The sequence below is a fragment of the Ascaphus truei genome, chromosome 7 (genome assembly GCF_040206685.1).
Source record: "Ascaphus truei isolate aAscTru1 chromosome 7, aAscTru1.hap1, whole genome shotgun sequence".
Taxonomy (NCBI): domain Eukaryota; kingdom Metazoa; phylum Chordata; class Amphibia; order Anura; family Ascaphidae; genus Ascaphus; species Ascaphus truei.
Genome location: NC_134489.1, coordinates 22122545 through 22149734, shown reverse-complemented (window position 1 = coordinate 22149734; position 27190 = coordinate 22122545). Strand labels below are relative to the sequence as shown.

At 45.0% G+C, this 27190-nt stretch overlaps 1 protein-coding gene across 5 annotated transcripts; it reads right to left on the bottom strand.

Moving 5' to 3' along the window:
• Positions 1-621: 621 nt before the first annotated feature.
• Positions 622-25530, bottom strand: LOC142498793 (putative methyltransferase DDB_G0268948). 5 transcript variants are annotated; one of them, XM_075607250.1, is made up of 8 exons: positions 25310-25530; positions 24005-24111; positions 23561-23668; positions 12258-12418; positions 11812-12025; positions 5718-5818; positions 2314-2451; positions 622-1315 (listed from the first exon to the last, which is right to left on the bottom strand). In XM_075607250.1, exons 3-8 carry the CDS (start codon positions 23666-23668, stop codon positions 1228-1230), a joined length of 810 nt encoding a protein of 269 aa, XP_075463365.1. In that variant the 5' UTR covers positions 24005-24111; positions 25310-25530; the 3' UTR covers positions 622-1227. The 5 variants fall into 5 exon arrangements, with proteins under 5 accessions (XP_075463365.1, XP_075463367.1, XP_075463366.1 ...); XM_075607252.1 differs by having other exon boundaries at positions 24005-24092; XM_075607251.1 differs by having other exon boundaries at positions 24005-24038.
• Positions 25531-27190: the final 1660 nt, after the last annotated feature.

Genomic DNA, 27190 nt, shown 5'->3' with positions numbered 1-27190 from the left:
TCTTGGATTCCGCACCTCTCCTGATCCGGCTACGAACGACAATTCTCCTGTCTCCAGTCCTGACCTTGGCTAAGTACTCCAACGATCCGATACTCTCCTATCCTGAACCTGGCAAGTACTTATACTATTCTCCAATCTATAACCCTGACCTGGCTTGAACGACTACTCTACATCCTAGGCGTGCCCGCGTGGCTGTGGGTCGGCGTTAACCAATTCCCTACCTCAGCACCTTGGCCACGCTTCGTTTGTGGTAAGCTACGCGTTACAAGTATGAATACAGCTAAAAAATAAACATGTTGCCCAACGAGCTTTGTCCCATTCTTGGAGTTCTTTCTCTAACCTTGATGCACCGCACTCTACCTGACCTCTACCATGGCATTCAGAAATAAATACTCTAATGGATTACAATTTGAAAGAGGCAATTCTATTCTGACAACACATGCAGAATTGCGAAAGTGCCACAATACATATATACCTTTAGTAATACATTGTTATTCGTGATATATTTCAGCTTTGGAAAAAAAATAGATAATCTATTCAGGATGATATTTTTTAGGTCATACTAAACTGAGAAATTGTCCCTGATAAATTCCTGTAACAAAACATGCTTACAAGTGAATGGATGGATAAAATGTAATTTATTGTATAGTTTATTGATTTGAATATTTGTGGCTATTCATTTCCCCACCGTTCTTTATGCATGGCTTCTTCTATGAGAATGATGAGAATAGTGGTGGAGAAGGAGGAGTAGACAGTGGTTTTCTACTCAGGTAAACAATCAGACAGCAGTATTTTTTTTTGTCATTTATAGGTAGGGGAATCACAGGTGTCATTTTAAGGAGCTTTGCTCAAGGAAGAGTTGGGAATCCAGAACTGAAATAGTTTCTCTCCCATATGATGCATTTAAAGCCATGTTTCCCAAGGAGTGCTAACTTTGCAACCCTGTCAATTGAGTGAATCATTAGATTGTTTACTGCTTCTAATTTGACTAGGCAACAAGTTGCTTTACATTCTTGTAAATATGACCCTTAGTCTTTAACCTTTTTAAATTGTGGACATAGTTATTTTCAATTGTATTTCACAACCCTGTGATTATTTTAATAGCAGTTTTAAGGCTGACAAACAGGGGAAGGATTCCGAGGCGCTGTCATTGTTCCGCCACAAATGTGTTCAGTACGTCTCCATCCTCTCACACCGCCAGCTTCACATACTGTACTTCAATCCAACTTATGATTTGCAAGCCAGAACGCAGAAACATGTCATGTGAAACTCCAATGTGACTTGGTTAGAAGATTCTCCCAAAGTGTCACGAAACCTGCAGGGAGGAGATAAGAGATTGGCGGAGTCCTTCAGCAACAATAGAGAAATAGACAATAGCGTCCCTGCTAACTAGTTCCAGGCACAGATGGGCAAAATACGGGGTTGATAGTAATACGGTAGTAATAACAAAATGCTGGCGAGACGCTTTCTCAAATTTTCTGTTACCGTGGTATTAATATCTGCCCGGCCAATGCTGCCGACACTGAGCTGCAGGCCTTCCTGCTCCTTCACCTCCTCCCTGCTTCAGCATGGCGGAAGAGTGCGGCCACTTCAGAACGGGAGGTGAAGAGTTTATCATGCTGCTCATAGACAGAGGTAAGGTGTCCTGGTGCCTGGTCTTCTCAAGTGCCCATTGCTCTTTCGTCCAGCCAGGTTCAGTGAGTACTTGGGCCCCCTTCCAGCCAGCACAGACCCGCCTGCCAGGGCTTTTACTCCATTTACAAACCGATCAAGGGAAGTTGTGTCCGCCACCTCCAACCGACCTGATCAATGCGCTGGCATTGCCTTTCCTCACTCAACCTGAGACCTAACCAGGGTTCACACTGTCAATTCAGGGGTGCCGTGCCTCCCACTCTGCTCCAGCTGCCAATTCAGGGGGCCATGCCTTCCACTCTGCTCCAGCTGCCAATTCAGGGGTGCCGTGCCTCCCACTCTGCTCCAGCTGCCAATTCAGGGGGCCATGCCTCCCACTCTGCCAATTCAGGGGTGCCGTGCCTCCCACTCTGGGGGTGGGAAAACAGGGCGGGTTTGTCTGTGGGGAGTGTTGGTCTCTGCCTCTCTCCCTCTCTCCCTCGCTGCTTTTTGGGGCGGGGCCAACACTCCATACAGACGAACCCTCCCTGTTTCCCCGCCCCCACATCAAACAGCAGTGAGACAGAGAGGTATCAGCCGGAGCAGAATTTGACCCCAATCTCTAGCCTCCCTTAATAATAATCTGCAAAGGGCTTGCCAGATTTAAAAAAAACTTTCTGCACACTTATCACATTCTTTTACCTCTTCTCCACTCTTTGCAGGAATTCTGTGGCTCCATCCCTGTCCTGCTTCAGGAATACCTGGTACATGTAAAGTGACTGAATAAATCCCAATAAATCTGCTAGAGATAACGGATACATAACTGGTATGTCAGTGGTTCTGCAATAGATAAAAATGGATACATAAGTGCAGGACCTCAGACAGCTTTCCCGGAGCCCAGAACTAGAGTTTACACTGGCCCATCCCGTGTGTTGGCGGCCTTGCAAGACCTCCTCCTCCCTCTCTTACACCCCAACCTCTCTCCATCCCTCTTTTACACCCTCACCTCCCCCCTACATCTCTTACAGTTCCACCTTCCCCCCTCCCTCTCTTACACCTCCTAATTCTTCCTCCCTCTCTTCCTTTCACCCTAATTCTCACCCACTCCCTAACACCCCCACCCTCTCACCCTCTTTCTTACAACCTCACCTCTCTATCTCTCCCCTTACACCCTCTTTTACCAGGGACTGACTCATCTAACTGGAAGGAAGAATATTGATGGTCATGGGCTTCTCCTCACAAATAAAACATGAGAGCAGAGAACTGATATCTACTGCAACCAGGTGGAGGCAGAGAGCCATAGAGTCCTCAGATTTCATGCACTCGTTGTCACACAAGAATAATACAATATGTTTGCACAATTGCAGGAGGTAGGACGAGTGAGAGCAAAATGTGGTAAATACTCTTGACAAAGCACGTAACTGCAAAACGGCCGTCAGAAACGCACGCCTGCACACTGAGGCGTTCACTGCTGTTGCAGTACCTGCTCTATTTTTACCCCTGCTCCAGCACTCCACCATGGACCATCACTTCTACGGTGCTGGGACGCACGTCTACATATTGAGGCGTCTGCTGCAGTCTGCGGTATCTACTGTGCTGCTGCCTCCACTTGAGTGCTCCACCATGATCGGTTGCTACCACAGTGCTCTATTAACTTTCATATAGATATGTTGTAGCGCTGCGTGGAAGGGGGAGTTTTTTTTTAATTCCCTTTCAGTAGGCTCAATGGCACACTGGTCTCCGGTTTCTAACAACCAGGTCAGCTCTATCCATGGGCTTCCTGATTCCCTTCCCCGGTCCCTGTTCCCACTAACCGCTAGCTGTAATACAGTGTACGTTCTGGATACGTGACGGACCAGGACAATGATCCTTCTCCCTCGTTAACACATTAGGTACCCAGGCTACTGAAGGGCTAATCTCTGCTCAAACTCAAACTTTCCACCAGGGCCATACAGGTTTTACTGCCTGACATACGAATTGCAATTTACTATGACCCCATTGTATTACCATACCTTAAGGCAGGGGTGCGAAAACTGAAGGGCTCGCCCCGCAGGGGTGGCCCGAGATTATTTTGAGGGGGTACACCTGCTTCAGAGGCCCCGCGCTCTTACCCATTTAAATTAAATGCTTGGGAGCGCTCACAAGGCTTCTGTAACTTCCCTTACCTAGTCTCCGGCATCAAATGACACTGCGTCGGCATGGTAACAAATGACGCCGCAGGGTCATGTGACGTTGTGGTTGCTGACGTCAGAAGACGCCGGACACCAGGTAAGGGTCGGGGGTGGGGGGGAGGCGGTGCTAGCAGGGGGGGGAGAGCAGAAGGGGCGCACACTGAAAAGTTTGCACACCCCTGCCTTAAGGGCCAATGGAGACTAGCTAACCAGGGAAAGGTTACTTGACCAGCTCTGCTACCCCCTTATTTTGATTGTCGGGGTTCACACACCAGTGAGTGAGTGGAGAGTAATCGTTGCGAGGATAGCCGAGGTCAGGAATAGAGAATTCAGGATGGTCGTATGTAAGCCAGGTCAGGAGAGGACAAATGCGGAGTCCAATTACAAACCAGGGGTCAGGCAGCAGCAGGAACAAGGCAGGATGCAGCAAGGTACAAGGCAGGATGCAGCAGGAACAAGGCAGGAAGCAGCAAGGTACAAGGCAGGAAGCAGCAAGGTACAAGGCAGGATGCAGCAGGAACAAGGCAGGAAGCAGCAAGGTACAAGGCAGGAAGCAGCAAGGTACAAGGCAGGATGCAGCAAGGTACAAGGCAGGATGCAGCAAGGTACAAGGCAGGATGCAGCAGGAACAAGGCCGGAAGCAGCAAGGTACAAGGCAGGATGCAGCAAGGTACAAGGCAGGATGCAGCAAGGTACAGCGTCACATAAGGTTATGCTCAGCAATGAGTAAATGAGCAACGCAGCTATTTAAGGAGCCACCAACCAATGGAGAGCCAGGGCGGAGCAGAAGAGGGAATCCTAAAGGCTGCTGGGTCACACAGGTGTGCCCTATGACACAGCCCGATTCAAAGCAGAGGCAGAGCTATGTGTCGCACGTGTTGCCGATGTGGATGACTGGCGACCTGGTCGCGGGGCACTTGCGCACCGTTCATGTCCCTCTGCAGGGCGTGCCCGAGTTTGAGGCGGTACCGAACGCGCGCCGATACGCGCACGTCACTGGGGTCAATGGGGGGAGTCCGGGAAGCGCGTCACTCCTGCGCCGGGCCTGTCTGTCACAGGAGCGGGGGCGGAGACTGGGAAGGAGGTTAGAAGGGAGGCTGGGAGAACGAACGTGCCGCATGCCTTTGCGGAGGCGGGCTTGGAAACAGAGTCCGGGCGCGCGTTACCGGACCATGAGAGCGCGCATCCCGGGGGTCTGTCATGGCAGGGGTTCTCAGGTGAGGAGAAGGTCTCCAGCCGCCAGAATGGCGAATCCTCAAACCAACCACACTTAACCTATCTAGGAGTGCTGGTATCATCTTTTGTTTTGGTCAAATAAAACATGAGCCAAAGATTTTAACAGTAGTTAGAGTGAAGTATGAGTAACACAAGCTTATTAGTAGTAACTATTTTTCCATACTACAGTATTTCTCACCTTGCATACACAAACTATCTAAGGTTGAGAGGAGTGCAAAGGAGGGAAGGGTGCCGGTTTCTCCACAAGCAGTTACTCTGGAGAGTCCAGGCTGATGGAAATGCGGCAAGGCAAAAATCACAATGTTTCCGATGGAACTTTTTTCCTTCAGAAATTTGGTGCTGTTCTTTGCACCACTTTTGTAGCCGGGAGACTTTGATCTCAGCCCCTTTATCATCCCGAGAGAGGAGCAAAAAAGCCATGACATCACAAAGGACACTAGAGGGCTGGCGCTTGTGACGTTCCCTCAGTGTCAAAGTCGCCACCAGAAATATCAATTTTAGGTGAATGGCGTTCCTATTTAACTGCATTATCCAACTTTTCATCATATTGAATATGGATAATTTAGGCTCTGAGGGAATAACTGCATCCTTCATCCTTCCCAATAATACCCTGGGCATTGTATATCAACAAGCTGCCCGTTATACATTTTCATTTGAGACAAAATTATCCAACCTGTTTTTTTTATATAATGTTCTTACCTCTGTTTGTCTGCAAATGGTACAGCCTCAAATAACTCTCGGTACTGGTTCATCATGACGTCATTGGATTTATCTCCATATTTGAAAAGAACATTCATGGTCTGCAAAGTGAGAGTAGTCAAGTAAGTGACATTGAAAAAACTCCCAATAATGAATGCAGGCAGAAGGGAACAGGGTGATGAAAGGCGGTGCTTTAATTCCAGGCTGCCGGTGCTGTTTGGTAAAGATAATGCTTCCAAAGAAATGAGACAGTCATGAGATTGTATTACCATTAGAACCACAAGTATCAGTGTAGGTATTGCTGAAATGCAATATAATACTGTAAATACTCCAAAATCACTCTATTGCGTGCCATACTGCATTATATCAGAGTGATAAGATGAGGTATGATAATAACCAGGAGTCCGCAATTGAGAGCACTTTAAATAAATTATATTAATTATTGGAGTTAATTTGACAGAGGAATCCATTTTGCTGAATCACACCGTGAGGAGAGTCTTATGTTCTTTAGTAAATGTAAGAGTTACAACCCTTATTTAAGCAGTTGTCCACCCTAGCTTACATTCATGCAAATGTAGGGAGAAGCTTGTGGGGAGCGCAGATATCACCATATGTGGGGAAAGAAATATATATAGTGTAGTATGTTCTACAAAATAAACAATCTATTCATAGAATCACGATTGGGAACTCACACTTTCCCAGTGAAAGATCAGCCGTGGATATAATATTGAAGACTCTGTCAGTGTGAAGTGTCAGGAATCAGCAGGATAGTCCCTCAATGAGAAAAGATGACACACTTGTCCTGCTGATTCCTGACACTTCACACTGACAGAGTCTTCAATATTATATCCACTGCTGATCTTTCACTGGGAAAGTGTGAGTTCCCAATCGTGATTCTATGAATAGATTGTTTATTTTGTAGAACATACTACACTATATATATTTCTTTCCCCACATATGGTGATATCTGCGCTCCCCACAAGCTTCTCCCAACAATCAACGACAAGAGGAACTGGATCTTCTCCTTAGAGGGTTGAGCAGCGAAGTTCACTATTATTCACTTACAGTATAATTAATTAGCACTGTTTCATAAAAGGTTTATTATTCACAAGTTTATATTTATTGCACCTTTATTAGAAGCGCCTCATACCCCCTTTTTTACACTGTTCATGCAAATGTAACAGAAATAGCGTATATCTTTGTACTTGCTAAGTGAGTCAAAATGTTCTGACTCACCTTCTCCAAGTACACAAGAGTACATCAAACAATGCATGCCGGGCTGAGCTGGGCTGCTTTCCTCTACTGCTCACTAAACAGAAGAGAGCACTGACATTCTGGGCTCAAGACAACAGCCATCCACAGTCTTACTGCCACAGAGCAATGAGAAGCCAGGACCTCCTCATTAAACCCTGTGCCATCAAACAACTTGTCCTCTTACTCCAAGAACAAAACTCCACACAGATCACCAACTTGCCGAAAAAACAAATCAACTCAATTGCCAGCGAAGTGAAGGAGCAATATGTGACTATGTGGGAAAATGATATCCAGCGCTCAAAGAAGCTGGAGACCTACCACAGCCTACAGAGAGAATACACTCTGGCACCCTGACTTCTGAAGGTAAAAGACACCAAACAGAGACAGATCTGGGCCAGAACAGAATGAGTGCCCACAGCCTGGAAATAGAAACGGGCAGACACAGACAGAACTGGAAGCCACAGTAGACGAGACTGTGCCAGCGATGTGAGCTAGGAGAGGTGTGTGAGAGATACAGACAGAACTGGAAGCCCCGGGATATGAGACTGTGCCAGCGATGTGAGCTAGGAGAGGTGTGTGAGAGATACAGACAGAACCGGAAGCCCCGGGAGGGGAGACTGTGCCAGCGATGTGAGCTAGGAGAGGTGTGTGAGAGACACAGGCAGACACAGACAGAACTGGAAGCCCCGGGAGATGAGACTGTGCCAGCGATGTGAGCTAGGAGAGGTAGAAGATGAAACACATTTCCTGCTGCGCTGCACAAAATACTCTGAAGTGAGGAGTGCCCACCTGGAGAAACTCACAGCTCTTATCCAGAACTTTAATAATATAGAACAGAACCAAAAAATAGCAATCGTTCTGGGCGAAGATGAAACCCCAGCAGAACTGGCTGCACACTATATCAGCACTTGTCACAGGCTGAGACGCCCACTAACACCCACATCCCTGTGTGTAACTGTTACCCATGTAATGTGTAATAATTATACCCTACCCCCTGTTACACATGTACTGTGTAACCATTATACCCTAACCCCTATTATTCATGTACTGTGTAATCATTGTACCCTGCCCCAGGGGTGCGCAAATTGGGGGGCGCAACATTTTTCTGGTGGGGTGCGGTGGCTGCAGAGGGCCGGCGCTCTTCCTCACGGCATTTCAATTAAGTGCCGGGTTATCGCATGAGGCCTCTGCAGTGTCTCCTATCTTGTCTTTGGTGACACGTCGCTATGGCAACGCATGTCAAATGACCCGTGCCTCATTTGATGCCGGATTTTTGGTAAGGGGGCGGGGAATCACACGGCTGTCAGGAAGGGGGGGCGCAGTACACAAAGTTTGCGCACCCCTGCCCTACCCCCTATTATTCATGCTTTGTCAATACTGAAATGTTCTTTTGTGATGGATACACGGAAGAGGAGGGAGTGTGTTGTAGACAGTGGACCACTGTGGATTAACCGCTTCCTGGTAATTCCCTGGTTACTGCAATATAGCTGGTGATAGTAGGTAGGGTAGAGTAGGGTAGAAGGAGATAGTGTAGTATCTTTAAAAATAAACTTTAATACATGACATACACATCTTTGCCGCCTGGGTCCGCCGCGTGTCTCCCCCGAAACCTAGCGAAACGCGTTGAGGGAAGAAAGGAGGAAGGAGGAGAAAACCGCGACAACCGGAAAGAAGTGACGTAAGAGCCCTGCAGCAAACCCAGTGTCACTCCCAGCGGCAGCTTTCGGGGGAGACACGCGGCAGACACTGGTGGCAAAGACGCACACCGGAACCCAGCAGCAGACGAACCAGACTGCAAAGATAAAGTAGAGATACCTTTACGTGGCAGAACTAAAATGTGAATGTGCCCTAAGGAGGGACTTTTTATGTGTATGTTATGTATTAAAGTTTCTTTTCAAACATACTACACTATTAGTCCCATATCGCCTTCTACCCTACCTACTATCACCAGCTATACTGCAGCAACCATGGAATTACCAGGAAGCTGTTAACCCACAGTGGTCCACTGCCTACAACACACTCCCTCCTCTTCCATGTATCCGTCTTCTTGGAGGAGCCTGGCTTTTCCTTTGTTAGAGGTCGAGTGGTTATGACAGCCTTTTTCTTTTTCTTGTACTTATACCATTGCATGTGATTTTCACACATTTTGTGTGTAACCTACTCCCCTTTATTTCACCACTAGGTGGGGCTGTTGTACGGTGTGGGTGAGTGCCAATTAGTCTATCCTCTGTACTCACATGTTCTTTCGTGATGCCAAGAAAGCTGATTTGATTGGATTTGCGTTCCTTCCTTTTTCATAGTTATTAGGGTGACCAGATTTTCAAAATGAAAAACCGGGACACAATAAAAAATTTTTTATAAAACAAATTACATCACGTGACGCATCCCATTGTCATGACAACGAGACACTGACGTCAGGCGGTGACATGTTGCCATGACAATGTGGCATCACGTGATGCCTCGGCACCTTAATGCGTCCCGTTGGTGGGGGCTGCAGTGTGTGTCTGTGTGTATAGGAGGTGGGCCCTGCAGTGTGTGTTTGTGGGTATTTAAATAATGAAGACATTAATTAAAATTAAAATAATTGAAAAATTAAAATTAAATAAAAAATTTTAGGCATTAATTAAAATTAAGACTTTTAAAAATGTGACCTTCCTGACCTTACACTTTGCAAAATAGGGTCTCTTGCTCTCCTCGTGGCAGTCAGTGACATCACTCCCATGCAGGGCCGCAGACAGCTTTCCTGGGGCCCAGGAAGAACGTTTTCACCGGGGCCCTCTACCCACGTTTCGGCGGCCTTGCGAGAACCCCCCCTTCTCACACACCTCCTCACTCTCACCTCACCTCACACTCCCCAGTCACCCATTCCTTCCCCCCCCTTCTCACCCATTCCTCCCCCCTCTCACCCATTCCTCCCCCCCCTCTCACCCATTCCTTCCCCCCTCCCTCTTACACCCCCACCCCCATGTATTTTTCTCCCCTCCCCACACTCAACCTCCCTCCCCAATATATGTGCACACACAGTGACAAACACACACAGCCCCCCCTCCTCATACTTCCCTCTCCTCTCCTCATACCTGCCCCCTCATACTTCCCCCTCTTCTCCTCACCATATACCTCCTCTCCTCATACCTCTCCCTCCCCATCCTTTCCTCATACCTACCCTCACCCCCCTTATGTCTCCCCTCCTCATACCTGCCCCATTCCTCCTCAAACATTCCCCTAGCTCCTCATATCTCCCCCTCCTCATACCTTCCCCTCCCCTCCTCATACATTCCCCTCCCCCTCCTCATACCTGCCCCATCCCTCCCCATACATGCCCCATCCCTCCTCCTCCCCTCCCCATACCTTCCCCTAGCTCCTCATATTTCCCTTAGCTCCTCATACCTTCCCTTCCCCTCCCCTCCTCATACCTTCCCATCCCCCTCCTCATACCTTCCCCTCCCCCTCCTCATACATTCCCCTCCCCCTCCTCATACATTCCCCTCCCCTCCTCATACATTCCCCTCCCCCTCCTCATACCTTCCCCATCCCTCCTCATACCTGCCCCATCCCTCCTCCCCTCCCCATACCTTCCCCTGGCTCCTCATATCTCCCTTAGCTCCTCATACCTTCCCCTCCCCTCCTCATACCTTCCCATCCCCCTCCTCATACCTTCCCCTCCCCCTCCTCATACCTTCCCCATCCCTCCTCATACATTCCCCTCCCCCTCCTCATACCTACCCCACCCCCTCCTCATACCTTCCCGTCCCCCTCCTCATACCTTCCCCAACCCTCCTCATACCTTCCCCATCCATCCTCATACCTTCCCCTCAGCTCCTCATATCTCCCCTCCTCATACCTTCCCCTCAGCTCCTCATATCTCCCCCTCCTCATACCTTCCCCTCAGCTCCTCATATCTCCCCCTCCTCATAACTTCCCCTCAGCTCCTCATATCTCCCCTCCTCATACCTTCCCCTCAGCTCCTCATATCTCCCCTCCTCATACCTTCCCCCCAGCTCCTCATATCTCTACCTCCTCATACCTTTCCCTCAGCTCCTCATACCTCTCCCTCCTCATACCTTCCCCTCAGTTACTCCTATGACACACACAGACAGACAGGAGACACACACACAGACAGACAGGACACACACAGACAGACAGGAGACATAGACAGACAGCACACACACACACACACACACACACACACACACACACACACACACACACACACACACACACACACACACGATACAGACAGGACACACACACTACCTCTCTCTCACTGAGAAGCAGCTCACTCCATCCGGCCCGGTACTAAGCCCCACCCCCGAGATCCTCTGACCTCCAACCAATCCCTGATTCTACTCTCTAAGCCCAGCCCCCCCATCCCCCCCCCCGGCATTCTAACATGAAAAAAATACTACCCGGCTGCCGCATCCTCCTCCTCGGCGCCGCCGCTCACTCCCCCCGCACCGCTGATCACTCCCCCGCGCACCCCCCCGCGCACCGTCGCCGACTCCCCCGCGCACCAGGGAGAAAAAACGGGACATTCCCGGGACGGACGGGCAACCGGGACAGCCCAGCAAAAACCGGGACTGTCCCGGCAAAAACGGGACGAACGGTCACCCTAATAGTTATCCTTAACATATCAGTGCTATAATAAAAGGAAATTGACTAAGGAGAAGTTTTACATTTCTCACTTTCACCACTGAACACTAAGTACAGCAATATCTCATTCATGTTGTATTGTTAAAAGTAGATTTCCTCATTAAAGTTAGTCAAATAAAAGCAAAATGAGGATTTGCAAGACCTGAAACACAATGATCTAAAGGAACCAGAACAGATAGTCTCCACCCACCTCAGTAATGATGGCTGTCAGTGTCTCAGAGACGTCCTGATATTGAATCTCAAATTTTAGGTGGAAAGCATGCAAGGCCAGACAGCCACCAGGCTTCAGCACTCGAGCTGCTTCCTGCATGAATTTGTCTAGGATGAACCAATGAGCAGCAAGCCCTGCAAACACTAAATCCACAGAGGCATCTTTCAGTGGCATCTCCTCAGCTGATGAGGTGCTGCAGAGAGAAATTACCCACTGTAAAGGTGAAACCTGGAACAATAATTAGAAATCTGGAACAATAATTAGCGCAGAGGTATGCATCTTACAGCACAAGAATAATAAAGGTTGTCACACAAATAACTATATAACATTCATGGAGCTACCTGTAAAAAACTCAAAGTTGTGATGATAAAGGCCGCTGTAAACAAGTCGCTGGGCACAAATAAAAGACATATGAGATGACTCACTGGTATAAGACATTCTCCTCTGAAGTGGATCTTCTGGCCTCGTTTATCTGAGACTCACTGAGGTCTATTCCAATCACCTTTTCAAAATGAACAGCCAGTGGTCGAGTGTATCTCCCTGTCCCACAGCCAACATCCACTGCCAGCTCAAAGGGCTTCCCTTTCTGGAATACAGAGAATGTAAAATGGGACATCTAGTGAGGTGGGAGTAGAGTGGATCTGTAACTCGTGATCCATAATGCACTAAGCTCCGTTATGCCATTTTACGTGAGGTTAACCTCAGTTAACCTCAATTTTAATGGGGTATTAACTAAAATCAGTAACATAATGTTCAGCCTGCTCGAAACGCATTAGGATACTTTAACAAACAAGTTGTGTGCTGAGCATGCACATTGGACGTGAAACTTCTTTGTGTTTTGTCACAGAGAATGTATTTGCAAAGGTGATGTTTTTAATTTAATAAAAGAGATTTGAAAGTATTATTTATTTTATTTATTTGTGTGTTGAAATGTCCATACTATCACTTGTAATACATGATATAATTGACTTATGATAACTAAAGTAAGATGCATATATTTTGGATTGCAAAGTATCTAAATGCCGTTACTCTCAAAAGTCTTTCATTCAATGTAAATCATAAAAATAAAAAACAATTTCAGTGACAAAACGCAAAGAAGTTTGACTTATAACGCGCATGCCCGGCAAACACCCCGTTTTAAAATAATAATAATAATTACAGTTACTATATTATATTAATCTATATACAATTCATGTGTTCTATGTGTAAACACCTTTCATGTTTTCCCACTTCTGCCTTTTTTGTTATAAATGGTAAATTTCTAAAATGTTTGCTATTTGCACTTCTATATTTATATTTACTTGTAATTCCTCTGGTAACAGTGGTGTGTGTATCGCTCCTTCTGTGTGTGTGTGTATCGCCCCTTCAGTGTGTCTCCTGTGTGTGTGTTTCCCCTTCAGCACATGCGGAGTCGGGTGGTCCCTTCTGCGCATGCATGGAGTACGGCATCGGCTTCTGCGTATGCGTGGAGTAAGGCGGCCCCTTTTGCACATGTGCGGAGTATGGTGTCCACTTCTGAGCATGCGTGGAGTAAGGCATCCACCCCCTTTTGCGCATGCACGGAGTACGGCGGGTGCTTTTGCGCATGTGCGGAGTAAGGCGGTTGCTTCTGCACATGCGCGGACTACAGCGGATGCTTCTGTGCATGCGCGGAGTACCGCGGATGCTTTTGCGCATGTGCGGAGTACAGCGGCCGCTTCTGCGCATGCGTGGCCAGTTCCAGCCCATGAAGTCACTTCCATCACAGATTTTCGTTACCAACCAAGAGATTTTTCCCATCAAAATTCTATAGGTGCCATCAAAGAAGTTTCACTTCAAAAACCGGAGGAATCATTGACGAAAAACAGGATAAGAAAATATCAGATTCACTGTATTGGGAAAATGGGGATAAGGAGTACTTCAACAGCACGAAAAATTAGGATTTGATAGGTTAAATCCGGATAACAATGGGTGCTAGCAGAGGATTAGAAATGGCATACAAAAAATAGCTGAAATGAAAAGCGATTCCTCTTACTTAGGTGCTAATTTGATTAGAATAATTATACATATCATAAAAGGAATGGTTGCTTGTCAGTGATATGATTGTATGATAATGTATATTAGTTCAGAACATATTAAAACATATCTTTTAATTAATTTGATTACAATACATTCAGCTTTGTAAAGAGAATAGCAAACACTCTAACATATATAGAGACAAGGATCCCAGGAAGCTATGATTGTAGTGACTAGCTGCCTGCACCTATGGTGATATTGGTTAGGGGATCACAGTTAAACTCTTACCACATCTGTAATAAACATTTGTAAAGATATAATGTTGCCACTTGGTATAATGTGCTTTTTGACGTGTGATAATTCACATTGAAAGATACTTAATGTGAACTGAAATAGAAGAATATTGCAGTGTGACTAAATGTGCCTTGAAATGCTATGAGGGCTGAGAGAGTTGGATGATAGTTGTACTGAATCAATAATAGTACTTCTGGATTCCTAAATAGTACAGATAGTCTTGACCTAGTGGTTATTGATAAGTCACTATTAGGAAGCTAAATTAATTGCCTTGGTGATATTTTGAAACCATTATACTAAATAAATAATAAATATAATGTCTCTTTTTAATGAGAAATATAACCCATCTTCCATATCCCATTAATATGCCTATCTAACACCTTTAATTCGAAAAATATCTGAAATAATTCCAGGTGGTAAATGGTAGTAGGGCTAGGGGGAGACCAGGTAGAGAAAAGAGGTTATCTCCGACATCTTCTTATTCATTCCTGGAACAAAATCACTCAATCAGGGGCACCTAGGAGCTCAGGAGGAGATCTGCCCCTGAAATTACTCCTACTCTCAGACCCCTCACCAATGTAGCGTCAGTGATGACGTCTAACGTATTAAAAAACCGACATGTGTTTCGCCACCTGGTGGCTTCCTTGGGGGTTGCACAGGCTACAGAGACCTGTTGCTTATGTTGAGATGTCCGTCATGTCAACAAGTTACCATGGTTACCCATGGTAACTGAGAGAGCCGGAGTTACCATGGTTACCTATCTTACTGAGAGAGCCGGAGCAACGGAGTTTCAGTAAAATGAGTCAATTTAAAAGTAAAAAGTGAACAAAATATAAACTAAACTTGTTTAGATGAATCCTTGCCTCAATGTGGATTCTGGTGATTTTGTTGGGGAACCCAAACGTAAAGATAATATTTTATGCAGGTCATAAAATATAGTGAATAATTGTTAGTTGTTGATATCAAAAATGCTTCATTTTCATTGTATTGATTCTATTCTATTTGTTATTTGATTTATAAGTCTCTAATACTTACTGTTGTTGTCCTATGTATATTTTCTTATTATTATATACAGTAGAAAGAAAAGTCAAAGTGCACGGCCCATAGCGTAAAAAATGCATTTTCTGGAGGTGAATAGGGAGGGAGGAAAAAGGCTCACTCACGAGTTAGGTAAAAAAATCAAACAATTGTGACTACAAATATCACCGCCAACTATATGAATCCGCGGTGAAGATCCTCTCTAGGTGCATACAGCAGCCAGCAGGAACCGGGACACGTCTCCAGCTGCACTCCGGAAACTACAGACTCTGCCTGCAGAGGATTCCAAATCTCGTGGCTTCCAGCTAAGCTGCAAGCGCGATTCAGCCAGCACCGCACTCCTGCGTGATGACGTCGCAACGTCGTTCCTGGATTCCTGACATGTTTCGTCTCTACACATCGAATTTTTCAAAGGAGTATGCAAAATAGTCAATGGACATGTTTATATATACCCTATAGGTTGCCTGGCAACCCATATATAGCCCTGATTCGATCGTGGGCTAATTGCAGCAATGATCAGAGTAAAAAAAAACTACATGTTGAATTATCAGCATACAAAATATTGACACACTGTATTTATCTAAAAAAACAATATGTATAAAAAGGGGGCGGGACCAACGCTTGTGATCGGAGCGCGTCCTAGCCCAAACTAGCTACCCTACACAGAGCTAGACACAAGCATTAAGCTTACTATTTGTATCTCGAGCAGCAACTGTGGCAATACCTGTTACACCAGGCACTAGCAAGTTGGTGTAGGGCTATTAAGCACCAGCTATTAAGCACCACCACGGTTCCTGCCATTTTTATCCTATCAGAGTCTCATGTTCTTTTTATCATTTTTTTCAAGTGTAAGTAGACACTACTTGTGTACTACTGTTCTATTTTTGCAACTCACTGGATTAGTAGACGCTTGATTTGTGCATGCAAAGTAGACATATCCATTCAGGACATTGACTATACTGCCATGCTGATTGAATGTGTGTAACCTGTTCACTGCTGTAACGGTGTCCTTCCGCATCAGCAGTCCCCTCTCCATTGGGGATAGTAGCAGTGACCAACTGAGCTGCTTTGCCTTACTACTGGCTACTGACAATACTGTCTGATTTTTGGTCTTGTGTTGGTATACCACTGCGGATACTTACCTTGATTATTTATCCTGCTACTCTATATGAACAGGCAATACATACACTCACCTGTCCTTGTGACGTTATACTTGAGATAGGTTGCAATATCTGTAGCTTTACTACAGCTGACACAGACCCCAGTGGTTGAACGAGTCATCTGGCTTTACCCTGCATATATCATCAAGGGTACTAGCTAATACTGTACACATGAGACCTGGTACATTTTATTTTCGCTGCGCTTTTGGCCCATTATGAGTCAAATCTACTCTGGCAACTTAGCGTTCCATTTATTTTAGTTGAGTTAAGACTCCAAATAAAGTATTTTATTACATTCACTCCTCAACTCACTGTAACTACTCCCCTTCCATTTACTGCGTATTGCGCTGCTGTTTGAGTGCTCTCCATTGGGGTTCTTTCTCTCTTCTAGTGTTAGTTATTGCTCACCCCTGATAGCAGCACCACAGTACCTAGTGTTCAGCAGTCGCGAGGGTTAATTCCTTTCCTTCCCCCCCTCCCCCCTCCCCCTTTCCCCCCTCCCCCCTCCCCCTTTCCCCCCTCCCCCTTTCCCCCCTCCCCCTTTCCCCCCTCCCCCTTTCCCCCCTCCCCCTTTCCCCCCTCCCCCTTCCCCCTTCCCCCCCTCCCCCCTCCCCCTTCCCCCCCTCCCCCCCTCCCCCCCTCCCCCCCTCCCCCCCTCCCCCCCTCCCCCTTCCCTGTTTTCCCCTGAGTTCGTTGCAACCCATATATAACGCTGATTCAATCGTGGGCTAATTGCAGCAATGATCAGAGTAAAAAAACTACATGTTGAATTATCAGCATACAAAATATTGACACACTGCAGTTATCTAAAAAAACAATATGTATAAAAAGGAACTATAATGATTATTAGCTAACATAAAATGAAAATTAATGAAAAAAAACCCAACAACTTATTTACTCTCAATAATAAATTTAAGAGATATAACACAATTATAACAAAAAAGTGCAGGGGGAATAAAGGACAGACGCCATATACAGTATCTGATGCATTGATAATATGCCAAGGGAATTAAGGACAGACTCTAAGGGAGCTATGCACTAAGCTGTGATAACTGCTTTTAAGACCGCAAAGTGACATTTAAGGCCGATACACTATTGATTATTATTATTGATACACTATTATTTTCGCTGCGCTTTTGGCCCATTATGAGTCAAATCTACTCTGGCAACTTAGCGTTCCATTTATTTTAGTTGAGTTAAGACTCCAAATAAAGTATTTTATTACATTCACTCCTCAACTCACTGTAACTACTCCCCTTCCATTTACTGCGTATTGCGCTGCTGTTTGAGTGCTCTCCATTGGGGTTCTTTCTCTCTTCTAGTGTTAGTTATTGCTCACCCCTGATAGCAGCACCACAGTACCTAGTGTTCAGCAGTCGCGAGGGTTAATTCCTTTCCTTCCCCCCCTCCCCCCTCCCCCTTCCCCCCCTCCCCCCTCCCCCTTCCCCCCCTCCCCCCTCCCCCTTCCCCCCCTCCCCCCTCCCCCTTCCCCCCCTCCCCCCCTCCCCCTTCCCTGTTTTCCCCTGAGTTCGTTGCAACCCATATATAACGCTGATTCAATCGTGGGCTAATTGCAGCAATGATCAGAGTAAAAAAACTACATGTTGAATTATCAGCATACAAAATATTGACACACTGCAGTTATCTAAAAAAACAATATGTATAAAAAGGAACTATAATGATTATTAGCTAACATAAAATGAAAATTAATGAAAAAAAACCCAACAACTTATTTACTCTCAATAATAAATTTAAGAGATATAACACAATTATAACAAAAAAGTGCAGGGGGAATAAAGGACAGACGCCATATACAGTATCTGATGCATTGATAATATGCCAAGGGAATTAAGGACAGACTCTAAGGGAGCTATGCACTAAGCTGTGATAACTGCTTTTAAGACCGCAAAGTGACATTTAAGGCCGATACAGCCTGATGTGTGATTCACTAAGCAGTGATAACAGCGCTTTATCGGCCTTAAAAGGCATTTTTTCAGCCCTGTGAAAAAAATCCAGCCGATCAGGCAAAAACGACAAACGCGCCATTTTTTGCCAGTCAGCGGGATTCACTAAGCAGGGATAACTCAATCGTGCTTTAAAAGCACGCCAGAAAAAATGCGCAAGTTAAAGGCTGGCACAAAAGGAGCTGGATATAGACAAAAAAGCTTTGTTTACCTTTTTTTCAGGCACACCATTCATACAACAAAAGACAGAGGTGCCCAATGCTACATCAAATTGACAAAACATATATGGTAATAAGTATAAAGTTTAAATACTTAAATCATAATAGTAATTTTACTATTTTTTTTACTTAAATACTTGGGCACCTCTGTCTTTTGTTGTATACATTTGCCACGCTCAGTAGCAGTCATTTTGGCATAAATATATATTCATGATGTGGTGGGTGTAGGAGTTTGAGCTAGCTGGGAATGTGTGTGTGTTAATCAATTTCTGACTGGTAACCTCTCCCCACCTTTTTAACTTGGGAGGTTCTGGAATTTGCTGAATGGACAGGACTCACTGTGGTTGCTTCCCCTCATACAGAGGTAAAAGGAAGGGTTCACAGTTTTAGTGTAGGACCTGCATTCATTTGGTTTACCTTGACGTGGTATGCAGGCTTACGACGCTTTGGCCAAAGGGTTTAACTAAATAACTAAGTAATTACTATTATTGTTGAAGTATTTAAACTTTATACTTATTACCATATATGTTTTGTCAATTGGATGTAGCATTGGGCACTTCTGTCTTTTGTTGTATACATTTGCCACGCTCAGTAGCTCTCTTTTTGGCATAAATATATATTCATGCTGTGGTGGGTGTAGGAGTTTGAGCTAGCTGGGAAAGTGTGTGTGTTCACCGTTCATACAACAGGCCGGCGGGTGTCCCCGGCTGAAGGTGACCCCGCGGGAGTCCGGGTCTCCCCGCTGGCCTGCGGTACCAATGGTGTGCCCCCCCCAAAAAGAAACAATACTTTTAAATAAATACACCCTCCTCCCCCCGCCCCCTAACACATACAGTACATTACAGTAATGGGCAATATTACTATTATCCAGATATGGCTAATAGTGCATTTGCCCATTTAAAATGCAATAAGCAGCAGAAATAAAGTAAATAATCTTATACTTAATTAGACTGTAAGCTCCTCGGGGCAGGGACTCCTCTTCCGAAATGTTACTTTTATGTCTAAAGCACTTATTCCCATGATCTGTTATTTATATTATCTGTTATTTATTTGATTACCCCATGTATTACTACTGTGAAGCGCTATGTACATTAATGGCGCTATATAAATAAAGACATACAATACAATACAATACTCACTCCTGCCAGGCTTCCACGATAAAGGCCGTCCTCATCCTCATCCTGTCCAAGTCCTCCGTTGCTACAAACAATACAGAAGAATAAAAAAAAGACAATCTAATGTACCCTAACCCCTTAATTACTCTAGCGGTTACTAACCGCTAAGGTGGTTAAGGGGTTAGCCCACCCTCCCCCACTACCCACCCGGTTGACCTAAACATCCATGCTTGGGGACAATGCAATGCCTTGTATATAATGTGACTGTCTGCCCTCCTCCCAGTGTGTGTGTGTGTGTGTGACTGCCCCCTCCCAGTGTGTGTGTGTGACTGCCCCCCTCCTAGTGTGGGTGTGTGTGTGTGAGACTACAGACACCAACCCAGTCACCCACCCACCCAAGTGTCAGTTAATCAGCGACCCACCCAAGTGTCAGTCAGTCAACCACCCCACACCCACTCTCTCTCTGTCACCCACTCTCATTACTATGGCTGTGATCATTGTGATAATTTTAAGAGATATCTCCAAAATACCTTATAATTAAGATAGATTGAATTCTGCTGAAGAGGAGGGTATATCCAACCGGATATGGTTGCAAATAATTTTTGCCTGATGAACCCCACTCTCTCTCTGTCGCCCACTCTCCCTCTGTGTCACCCACCCTCTCTCTCTCACTCACTCTATGTCACCCACTCTCTCTCGCTGTCGCCCTCTCTCTCTCTCTGTCACTCCCTCTCTCTCTGTCACTCCCTCTCTCTCTGTCACTCCCTCTCTGTCACTCCCTCTGTCTCTGTCACTCCCTCTGTCTCTGTCACTCCCTCTGTCTCTCTGTCACCCACTCTCTCTGTCACCCACTCTCTCTCTCTCTCTGTCACCCACTCTCTCTCTCCGTCACCCACTCTCTCTCTCTGTCACCCACTCTATCTCTCTCTCTCTCTGTCACCCACTCTCTCTGTCACCCACTCTCTCTGTCACCCACTCTCTCTCACTCTGTCACCCACTCTCTCTCTCTCTGTCACCCACTCTCTCTCTCCGTCACCCACTCTCTCTCTCTGTCACCCACTCTATCTCTCTCTCTCTCTCTGTCACCCACTCTCTCCCTCTCTGTCACCCTGTCTGTCACCCTCTCTGTCACTCTCACTGTGTCTCTCTCTCACTCTGTGTGTCTCTCTCACACTCTGTGTGTCTCCCTGTCACTCTGTCTCTCTCTCTCTCTCTCACTCTGTGTCTCTCTCACTCTCACTCTGTGTGTCTCTCTCTCAGTCTGTGTGTGTCTCTCTCTCTCTCTCTCTCTCTCTCTCTCTCTCTCTCTCACTCTGTGTCTCTGTCTCTCACTCTGTGTCTCTGTCTCTCACTATGTGTCTGTCACCCACTCTCTCTCTGTCTTATCTTAACTGCACTATACCTACACCGAAATAACCTATACTGCTTTTTTCCAGATCTGACTCTCAAGTTTCACACGGGAGACATCGGAAGACAGGTAGGGAACACCCCCCCTCCAGTTCAAAATTATTCACATCTGGGTTTTTTTTCTCCAATTGGTGAGGTCATCCGACACACACACACACACACACACACACACACACACACACACACACACACACACACACACACACACACACACACACACACACACACACACACACACACACACACACACACACACGTAACAAGGACTACAGTATAGTGTTGTACAATAAACTGTTATGTAAAAAATGAATCCTGTTATTAGTTCTTACTAGGAATTTATTCCATTTTTTTAAGGGGTGGGGCTAGGTAGCGAGCAGATTTTTTGGTTGGGCGAGTAGATTTTGCTTTGTGGGGGGGCCATGATTTCTGTTGGCGGCCCTAATGGGGGAGAAGGTAGAGGGAGAATGGGAAGAGGTAGAATGAATAATACAGCATCAATGGTGACACTATTAGATAAATATCATTATAATTTTCATTTTTTAGTAATATTATTTGTTGTATTAATAATTTTTTTTGTGTCCCGGTTTTTCATTTTCAAAATCTGGTCACCCTACCTAATGCCCATGAGCCTAGTAACAACTGTTGTTTTTATATATCAATAGTTTTGTGAATATACAAAAAAGAGACAAACACAGAGCGCACCAAAGGTGAAGGTAAGGTGTAATCAGCAATACATAATAAGCAAGTGTGAACTTACATTTAAAATGTCTGCAATTCATTGGATTGGATTGAAGATGTCTGTGTTGCTTTTAGAGACCTTTAGAGTAGAGTCAGTTTTTGAACAGTACGTCCTGTGCGCTGGGATCAGCTGTTTGTCAGCGCCGGTCTGACACTTCCGGGTTCTCGTGTCCCGTTTGAGAAATATATAGTAGATGCAATTCAGTGGATTGTATTGAAGGTGTCTGTGTTACCCGATTGTTTGCCTTTAGAGACCTTTAGAGCAGACTCAGTTTTTGAACAGTACGCCCTAGCACTGGGATCACCTGGATTCTTTGGTGCCGGTCTGTCACTTCCGGGTTCGCGTGTCCCATATTGTGTGGTCAGACCCGGCTCACTGCTTGTTCTTAGCTCAGGTCTCAATCTCGATTGGCGGCAACTTCATAGGGCATCAGATTATGCTCTTACCACTGCGCGTTTCACACACGTGCTTCATCAGGCTGTAATTATTTGCAACCATATCCGGTTGGATATACCCTCTGCTTCAGCAGAATTCAATCTATATTAATTGTAAAGGTATTTTGGAGATATCTCTTACAATGATCACAATGATCACAGCCAATCTGTGTGTATCACAACCATAGTAATGGTCATTTATACCGATATCTATGCCAAAGCAGTATTAAACTTTATAAAACCGTGAACCACATATATGGCATAATAGTCAGATTGAAGTCAAGAGTGGCCATATCCCACCATGATCTGATTTCCTTTTCAAGTAGTTTGTACAAGCTAGCCATTTGAGTAGGTAAATTAGGCACATCTTCTTCAGTTATATGTTCCTCTGAAACTTTTTACTGAGTAGTTCGGTTTTGTTATATCTATTATTAATGCAGTTAAGAAATTGGCTGGTGTTAGATTCTGCCAATCCATATCCGATAAAATAACATAGTTTGCAGATAATCTACTTCAATCTGACTATTATGCCATATATAAAAGACCTTTAGTATGGTTGTGATCATTGTAAGAGATATCCCCAAAAGACCTTTCAATTAATATAGATTGAATTCTGCTGAAGCAGAGGGTATATCCAACCGGATATGGTTGCAAATAATTCCAGCCTGATGAAGCACGTGTGTGAAACGCGCAGTGGTAAGAGCATAATCTGATGCCCTATGAAGTTGCCGCCAATCGAGGTTGAGACCTGAGCTAAGAACAAGCAGTGAGCCGGGTCTGACCACACAATATGGGACACGCGAACCCGGAAGTGACAGACCGGCACCAATGAACAGCTGATCCCAGCGCTCGGGGCGTACTGTTCAAAAACTGAGTCTGCTCTAAAGGTCAGTAAAGGCAAACAATCGGGTAACACAGACACCTTCAATACAATCCACTGAATTGCAGACATTTTAAATGTAAGTTCACACTTGCTGATTATACCTTACCTTCACCTTTGGTGTGCTCTGTGTTTGTCTCTCTTTTGTGTATCCTGTCCATGGAGCCTGTCTTCGGTGGAAGTGGGGAGGACTTCCACACACAGTAGCTGCAAAGGGGTGATGCTGATTAACACCCGAACACCAAGAAAGCACGAGGGCGGATCAGACCTTCCCAGCTTTGTGGATATGTTGTTAACTCAAGAAACACAGTGTATTGTTCAATGTTCCCTGATTTAACAGACATTTAGATGTCACTTTGTAACCTTTGACTGTGTCCATCTCTGCCAAAGATATATAATGAGCCCTACTCCATCCAAAGGAACATAGACAGAGAAAGAGCAGTGAATATCGCAATTAGAGAGCTCAAATCTGGTAACCACTCACCTTTGTTATCAAATAAGATAGCATCATTTGCACCATCTTTTCGGAAGCTGGGAGCATGTATTTCTGATAATACGCAGAATATTCTGTGTCGGAGAATGTTAGAGCCATCTAAAAGAGTTTCAGAGATTGGTAGATAAAATATAAAAGTGCATTCTGTTTCACAAAGCTTAAAATGTTCTTACTGTAATCTTATATAGCTCAGACAGTGATAGTGCACACTGAGCTGTGTGTAAGACACATCCGCAGAGCTAACAATCTAAGTTGATTATTGTATCAGTGTCACGTACACACTCGCTCACATATGAATAGGGTGTGAAAGCGATAACATAAACTGGCTCCCAAATTATCTCTCGCCTCCCCACAGCGCACTAGGATGAGCATGCACATCCCAAAAAGTCTTAGACAGCACCCCAATTCCACCACCAGGATTACTGTTAGGGTTACCTTAAAGGCTTACAGCAAAGGAGTCCTTGGTCCCCTTGTTCCAAGAAAAAAAAAGGCTCAGGTTCAACAAAACAGGGTGGTAATGTGTCTGAAAATTAGGACAAGCACTTCAAAGATAAACAGGTTAAATTAGAGTTTGAAGACAGTACTTGTTACATTTTACATTCAATAGAACAAAAATAATTACAGTGCCTATACAAAACACCCAATAGAGGTACAAATTCAGTATCTTGCGTATTGAACTAAACATGCCAAATTAACATTTTTTCTTTTGTGAAATACATTCCTCCCACATCAGTTAATAAATAAAATCGGTTAAGATAAATACTATGTTATTTTTCCATCCAAATAAAATGAGCGAAGCTTTTATTTACTACAGAAATATCAGTTTTATTAATCAGTAAAGTATAGGAGTTGCAATGGATGTGTCCTTTTGGGAAAAATTATCATTTTAATTATCGCCGCGTGTCACATGAGGAAGGCGAGTCCAATCTTAAAGCTGTTTTGAAATTCTAGTTCATATGGGTTTAATATTTAGATTATATTAATTGTCTACTGTACGGGAATCATAATAACCAAATATTTGGTAACATTTTTTAAGGTGCGATATAAAAAATAAATTCTGATAAACGGGAGACTGTAGAATCTCCAGCTAACCATAAAACTTCAGCTTTAGAATAATGAAGTTTTTATAACCTTAGAAGCTGTGACATTCCACTTATTTACAAGTCCCACAAATGGTGAGACATGAATAGTAAAAGATCAGCAAGAAGTGGTAAATATGATTTAATCCATGGCCGGTGGATTCTCTCTCTATATGATAGACGTTTAACTATCCCCAGCTAAGAGAGGCCTCCCAAATATGTTTGATTCTATTTAATTGTCATCTTAAAGCCCCAAGGCCCAGGTCCACATAGCGTTCCCCTAACTTAGTCATATTACCAATAACGGTGTATCTTCACTGGACAATAACATAACAGTAAGCCAAGTATTCTCCTGTTAACAGCTTAGTGTTAACTACTGTATAATGGATGTTAGTGATAATGACATGCTAATTACTTGTTATCATAACATCTCGTATCCACTAAAATAAATTGAGGTGAACACAAAGACTTAAAGTTGTGATATTTAAATTATACTAAAACTTGGCATTAGATTCATACTGACCTTCACTAACATAACTTTACATTAACCGTCATATTAAAGAGGTATCTCTTAAGTTAAAAATAAATAACCCCAGTGGTCCCCCATTCTCTCATCAGTTACCCCTCTAACATCAGGAATTATAGAAAAAGCATACACTACCTCGTAGGAGATTCTCCTGGGCAAATTCTCAACACTGTTCTTGTTCAATCTTCTGTTTTACGTTATCCAATTATGTCATCCAATTACTGAATAATGACCAATTTACTAGATTTATGGAAGTCCTGCATCAACATGTTACTGGGCAAGATAGCAGAGATGTTGTGGTTGCCACATGACAGAGTGAGGAGAGCAGAAGAAGGGAAAGAGGGGAGGAGAGAGTGACACAGAGGGAGGATGTGGGAGTTGAGGGGAGTGTGGGGTGTGGGCTGTGGTGAAGTAGTTGGTGTGGGAAATTAAGTTGGTGGGGGCGTCCTAGAGGGCGTTTTCATGTGGGACCTGGCGGGGTTGTGGTAGAGGGCTTTGGTGGGGGACTTGGTGAGGTTTTGGTAGAGGGCTTTGATTGGGGAGTTTTAGGATTTGATGTGCCGGTGTTGGAGAAATCTTTGGTGGAGTTGTGGGAGTTGAGTTTGTGTGGATGTGGTAGTTTTGTATTGAAGTTAATATTAAAGAGACAGGAGAGAATGGTGACTCCTTTGTGGCCCACAGTGTTTAGGTCAAGGCATGCCCTTTAGAGCCTTAGGGCTCGCTCAGACAGGCTGCTGCGGGACCGTGCTTGCGTTCGCGCCTCCGCTGCGCGCTCCTGCAGCCCAGCGATCTTTGCTCAAACTGCAGGCGTTGGGTCGTGGCATTTGGGGACATGGCAGGGGCGTGTAACGGACATGTCACGAAGCTGGTTCACCTCTGTTGGCTGAACCTGCTCGCGTCACGCGACAGTAGCACCAAATTTAAATTCAGGTTGTGGCGGCAAAATGTCGCAGCGACAAAGCTGCACTTTGCCATCAGTGGAATTTTCAGTTTGAAAACTCCCACCGAACAACCCGAAATTGCGACGGACGCATCGCATCGCGTTCTGTCTGAGCTGACCATTAGAGAGAAGGAGGAGGTGTGTTGCAGTAAAAATGCAACGGCACGTGGATTGCTCTGAATATCTGCTTTTTATTTAGCAAAAAAAAAACATCCGCCATTGATAAGGACTTTGCCCTTTTCCCAGAAAGGCCAGTTCAAGTTCAGCATGCAGAAGAACAAGAGTGCCGATATAAACAGGCTTTCGTTCAGGCTTCTCTCCCTACAGAGCTTCAGCGTGTCTCCCTTGTTCAGACAGGAGCATTCGCTGCAGACTTTTTGATTTATTACATTGTAATTAATTTTAGTTTGATTAATAAAACAGATGCTATTTAAGATTCATTCTGACAGCAAGGCATGTTTGGTAGATAGTGTGGCAAAGAGATAATTTGAGGTAAATAAGTGTGGCTAACTACAGTTATGTAGCTGGTGTACCCCTGGGGTACTATAACTACCGGTGCTGCGGTCACCTGTGAGGCTAACAAGAGGCCTGAACCTCCGCCACTGGGAGCCTGGGGTGTACTTACACTCGATGCAGCGCCTCCACTGATGAGGGATCCCAGCGTGGTGGGAGGGTGGTGGGAGGGTGGTGGGAGGGTGCCCTCACCAGACCAATCATACAGTAAATACACACACTGGGAATAAACAGTATTTACTAAGCAGGTACGGTACTTCCGTGAAACTCTCATTTGCATAACCTCAATACATCATTACAACATATGGATAACATTGCATCCCCTGAATGCATACCATCCCTTCAACCCAAGTGTCCATCATTACCTCACCCTTTGTCCTTGGTGTACTAATGTGCCAGGGCACTTAACCTCTGAGTGTCCACCAGCTATAAAGTTAATGTGAATGTGAGGGATAGCGCTTCCCTGTTTTGGGGCTCGTTGGTGCACTTATACTACCTCCCTGGTTACTGTCCTAACCAGGATAATCCTTGGATGATAAGCAGCTCTGCAACGTGATACCACG

Excerpts from the sequence above, each read along its gene's own strand:
- LOC142498793 (XM_075607248.1), bottom strand. The coding sequence starts at position 13,574 with ATGGAAGTGACTTCATGGGCTGGAACTGGCCACGCATGCGCAGAAGCG. Across the intron at positions 12,026-12,257 it reads GAGGAGAATGTCTTATACCA|CACCTCATCAGCTGAGGAGA; the intron begins GTGAGTCATCTC and ends TTCTCTCTGCAG. Across the intron at positions 5,819-11,811 it reads TGACAGCCATCATTACTGAG|ACCATGAATGTTCTTTTCAA; the intron begins GTGGGTGGAGAC and ends CTCACTTTGCAG.